Here is a 4,868-nt window from a genome sequence, read left to right on the forward strand (position 1 = left end):
CCCTCAGCCGCTCCTGGGGCTCCAGCCCCTTCCCAGCTCCATTCCCTTCTCTGGACATATCTGAACTACATAAAACTGCATATGAAAGTCCCTCCTAATTCCCAGCCCAAAACAAGAGTTTGCAGGGAACAGCTGGATAGCTTCCTCACAGCTGTGTTTCACAAGGAGCACCACTTGAATTTGTTTTTACAAGTGTGTTTCTGGAAGCTTTTTATATTCCCTTCTGATCTTTTGCACAGAGTAAAGGTTAAGGTATTACCGTACCCCTTGGAGTATAAAGCATTGTGATTTTCTTGTGGTCTTGATTTTTCAAGCTTACACTCATTCCGAAAATACTACAAGTAATGAGTTCTGTTCCCTTTCAAAGGAGCTTCAAAGGAAATATCACTTGCAACTCAAAATATTTAATCATGTGGAAAGAAAAGGTTGCTGAACTGAATACCCTGAGAGGCAAAGGCTAGAGAAGCATGTCGACTCTAATTTTTGCATCACTGCTTTTCATCTGAGAAAATACCTTGTCTTAATCAGCCCATGACCTGCAAAAGCTATGCTTCAAGCTGCTAGGGATATGAAAAGTGTGGGAATAAGTCCCCTTACCCTGTGTTTTGATTTTAACAGTTTTCAATGTTTATTTTCACAGTGCATTGATAATATAAGGTGCAATGGATTAATGACAATAGTGTTTGAAGAAAACTCCAAAGTCACAGTGCCACATATGATCAAGTAAGTGCAACAGTGAACAAAATAGATTGTTGTGTTTCTTCAACAAAATTTTAACAAAATGTGTTTAGAAAACGCAAACTTCTATTTTTCTTCTATTTTGGTTAAATGGAACTGATCCTATATCCCAAAACATATCTTTTCAAATCCCTTTCTTGGTATTGTAGGGACCACTCAGAGTGGTGAACTCTTAATTCACAGTGTTGGATCACAGCTCAGGTTTTTCTGGGTTTTGACTAGTTGGCTGCAGTTATGCCTCAGATGAATGATTTTGTCCTTGGGTGGCTCTTCCCTGTAATCTCATAATTTTATTGGAGATATTCTAAAATGTCCTCAGAATTTATGTGACTGCAGACAAGTACCATTTTTAAAGGTATTTTGTTATATTAGCCAAAGTTTCTGTTCTCTATATTTACTTCTGTTAAAAAATTATTTTCTCTCATAATTTTAACTGATCACATCAAAGTAGCATCATTGTTTATAAGCCTGCTTCCCTTACCTTTGGATTCTCCCAGTTATTTATTGTAATAAGTAGGTTTTTTTTCTAGTGAGATATTTTCAGTATGTGGTTCCAAATTTTCAACACAACTTGGATCTTCTACATACCTCAATTTACATGAGTTTTACTTACTACTATCCAATATAAATATAAGTGAATAAAACATAGGGATAGACATAAAACTATTTCCTTTCTTAGTGTTACCTGTCACATCTCTTCGTTTCTCAAATGCCTCTTTTGTCGTTGTTCCCTCTCCTCTTTTTGCACTTAGAAATGGGAGAGAGAAAACATCTGGGAATGCACTGTTAGGGCACATACCCTGGAAATAAGGGATTTATTGTCTTCAGCATTATTCCAGGAACACTCTGTCACCTGCTGAGTGTTAAAAGTACATTTGTCCCCTTTCAAAGTATAGCAGGACCTTAGTCCCAGTGTCAACAGAAAGGAATATTAATTCTAAAGAACATACAGGATCTTAACAGACACAAATTTGGTGTACTCTTTCTTAAATTTTACTTGTCTAATTTGCAGCACACTTTGACTTTCAGAGTCAGATGTCATTGGATGATATAAACAAAAAATTGCCACTTTTCCAAGGGCCCAGCTGAAGAAACAAGAATTTTTTTGTTGTTTCTTTTATGTAATACAGTGTAGAAGTGTGTGGAATATCCTAATCTTTATTCTGAGAAAATCCAGTAATTTTTAACGAAAGGATTGGGTTATTGAAAGATGCTTTACTTAGTATTCATCCTGTTTATTTACAAACTAAGCCTTCAACTAGATAAAATTAAGCAAAACAGAATTTGACGGGAAAAAAATTCATTATGGGTAGAGTTACATAAATGACTTTTATTTTGATGTCCAAGCAAAAACTGGTCGGGTTTTGTTTTTTTCATTGAAACAAAAATTCTCCTTAGTTTCTGCTTTGAAATTTGAGATGTTTTGTGCTGTTTCCACTTTCCTTTTTTAAAACAAAAAGTAATTCTTGGAGCCTGAAGGCAGATGTGAATTTGCAGGTGAGCCTTAAACTTAGCTGGGGGGTCAATTTTGCTGGGTTTTGTTAGGGTCCATTACTCTATTTTAGATAAAACTTGATCCCAGCAGGAAAAATTGCAATCAATTATTCTATACTGAGATTTTAGTAATATTGAACCACAGTCCACAGCAGCCTGAAAGAGACAACAGGAGACAATTCTGCCGCCTGTTCCATTTCAGAAATTTAAGCATCATTAACAGTTTCTTAGGCTTTGAAGTGTAAAACATTTGCCAAAAATAAAATTTAGGTTCCCTTAGTTATGGCAGCAGGTATCACCACAGATTAATGTGGTGCATTGATGAATGCATTGATGAAACACAATAGTGCATAAATATTTGCTGCTATTACGTTGCCAGGAACAGCTAAAGGGATACCACTCCTGAGCCATAATCACTCATTGGTAAAGTGTTTTAAATTTGTCTTTTGTGTAGATCTGATGCCCGTCTTCACAGAGATGACATTGATATTTGCTTCAGCAAAACGCTGAATTCCTGCAAGGTCCCCCAAATCCGCTACGCTAGCGTCGAACGCCTCTTGGAGCGGCTCACGGACCTGCGGTTCCTGAGCATCGACTTCCTGAACACCTTCCTGCACACCTACCGCATCTTCACCACCGCGGCCGTGGTGCTGGAGAAGCTGTCCGACATCTACAGGCGGCCCTTCACCTCCATTCCTGTCAGGTGCGTGTGCGGCTCTTCGCTTCCTGTCACGGATTTCTCAGAGAGATACCGTGGCCTCATTTGCTGTTCATTTTGTGGGCGTTTTGCCCGCTATTTGCTGCTTATAAATAATCTAAGAAGAAGGTTCTTAGTGTGTAGGATGTCAGTTTTTAAGGAGAGTCTGTCTCAGCTATCTGCCCAAGCTTTGAGGGCTAAGTGTCACACAGATTTTGCAGTGCCGTGCGGACTTGAACAAAATTTAAGCGTTTTCACTTAAACCTGTTCAGTGTTTGCTACTGTGTTGCTCTTTTTGTGTTTCTTACTCTCAGGTCTTTGGAGTTGTTCTTTGCCACCAGTCAGAACAACAGAGGGGAGTACCTAGCTGACGGGAAGTCGCCACATCTCTGCCGCAAGTTTTCCTCTCCTCCTCCCCTGTCACTCTCCAGGACCTCCTCACCCGCCAGGACACGGAAACTGTCACTGACGTCCCCTCTGAACTCCAGGATCGGTGCCCTCGACCTCTCTGCTTCGTCTGTGGCCAGCAGTCCTACCTCAAACTACAGCCCAGCCACATCCCCGCCGCCCACGGGCAGCAAGGCGCCACTGGACCTGAGCCGGGGGCTGTCATCCCCCGAGCAGAGCCCGGGCTCAGCTGAGGACAGCCTGGAGAACCCACGCCTGGACCTCTGCAACAAGCTGAGGAGGAGCATCCGCAGAGGTATTCCATACCCACAGAACATGGAAACCGAGCATGCTGCTCCCTGCTGCTCCTCTGGTCGAGGCTGTGATATGCTCTCTGTTCCCACTGCTTTGCTGCTTCTTCCTAGCAACAGCAGCACGGCAAAGTCATAGAATCACAGAATGGTCTGGGTAGGAAGGGAGCTTAAAGCTCATCTCGTTCCAACCCACACCACCTTGTCTGTTTTCACTTCAGTGCTGTGTTAAGGAGAAAGGCATAAGAGAATATTTGATGCCAGCTGTGTTTGCTGAGGTGAGAGATTTTTGAGTTGTACCATTTTCTACAGGAAGTAAAATATTAAGTTAAAAAGAAAGACCTAACAGCTTTAAGATGTTTGCTTAGAGGGCTGGTTTTCCGAGAAGATTCCATCACTAATCCAAATAAATAACGCATGTGATGTCCTCAGCACACTGGTGACATTCGTAGCAGGTGGTGTGAATGTCACCTGGTTATCCCTCCGGAAGGTACAAGTCTAAAACAGATTAATTGCTCCTGAGCAAATACCTGTTTACTCTGTGGATTCTGTAAGGCACCTTGGAATAGGTTTTACTTCCACAGGGCTGAAGTTGGTTGATGTAAACCTCAGGGTGGGCATCTAGGGTGGGGTCATTGTAATTATAGATGGCAAAGTAAAGAAGTAGCTCCAGTCTCACAGGAAACAGACGTGGGCATTATTTCTCCTTTGGGGACAGAGGAGTGGTCCCCAAAGGGTCTTCTTAATTGGAACAGAAGTTTGCAGTAATTTTTTTCTATTGCTGTTACACTAAACAGAAAATGATGCAATTTAAAAATGCTTTTTGTATTCCTAAAATGAATATTTTAAAATGGTTTTACATGGCCTGGCTGACAGTCTCAGGAAATTGATCTATGAATCTGAGCAAAATGTAGCTCAATTTTCATTGGTAGTACTGTAATAACAAAAACTAATGAGAGGAAAGAAGAAAAGGATTACACAATACAAAGTAAGACAAATAGGTTTGAGAAGTCATGTCTGCTCCCTACTGATGAATTACCACTGCCCTGCTAATAAATTAGATGTTTCATTATGCAGAGGGATTGTTTTTACAGAATGTAGCCTATTGTTTAACAAAAACACCTTTTTAACAGGCAAGTTAGCCACCGTAGCATTCCAGGAGTCTGTCTATCAAGGGCAGAGGCTGGTTTTGTCAGAATAATGTTGGTTTTTTGACCATGGGATGTCTGTTGAACACGTGG

At 40.8% G+C, this 4,868-nt stretch overlaps 1 protein-coding gene across 1 annotated transcript in view; it reads left to right on the forward strand.

Annotated features, from left to right (window-relative positions):
* RASGRF2 (Ras protein specific guanine nucleotide releasing factor 2) overlaps positions 1 to 4,211 on the forward strand; it is a 48,689-nt gene extending 44,478 nt beyond the window's left edge. The window contains exons 13-15 of the mRNA XM_017739006.1: positions 641 to 723; positions 2,687 to 2,935; positions 3,244 to 4,211. Of these exons, the coding sequence (XP_017594495.1) occupies positions 641 to 723; positions 2,687 to 2,935; positions 3,244 to 3,766 (855 nt within the window). The 3' untranslated portion in view covers positions 3,767 to 4,211. The remainder of the gene's footprint in view (positions 1 to 640; positions 724 to 2,686; positions 2,936 to 3,243) is intronic.
* Positions 4,212 to 4,868: the final 657 nt, after the last annotated feature.

This window comes from Corvus brachyrhynchos, unplaced genomic scaffold, assembly GCF_000691975.1.
Source record: "Corvus brachyrhynchos isolate BGI_N302 unplaced genomic scaffold, ASM69197v1 scaffold1097, whole genome shotgun sequence".
NCBI lineage: Eukaryota > Metazoa > Chordata > Aves > Passeriformes > Corvidae > Corvus > Corvus brachyrhynchos.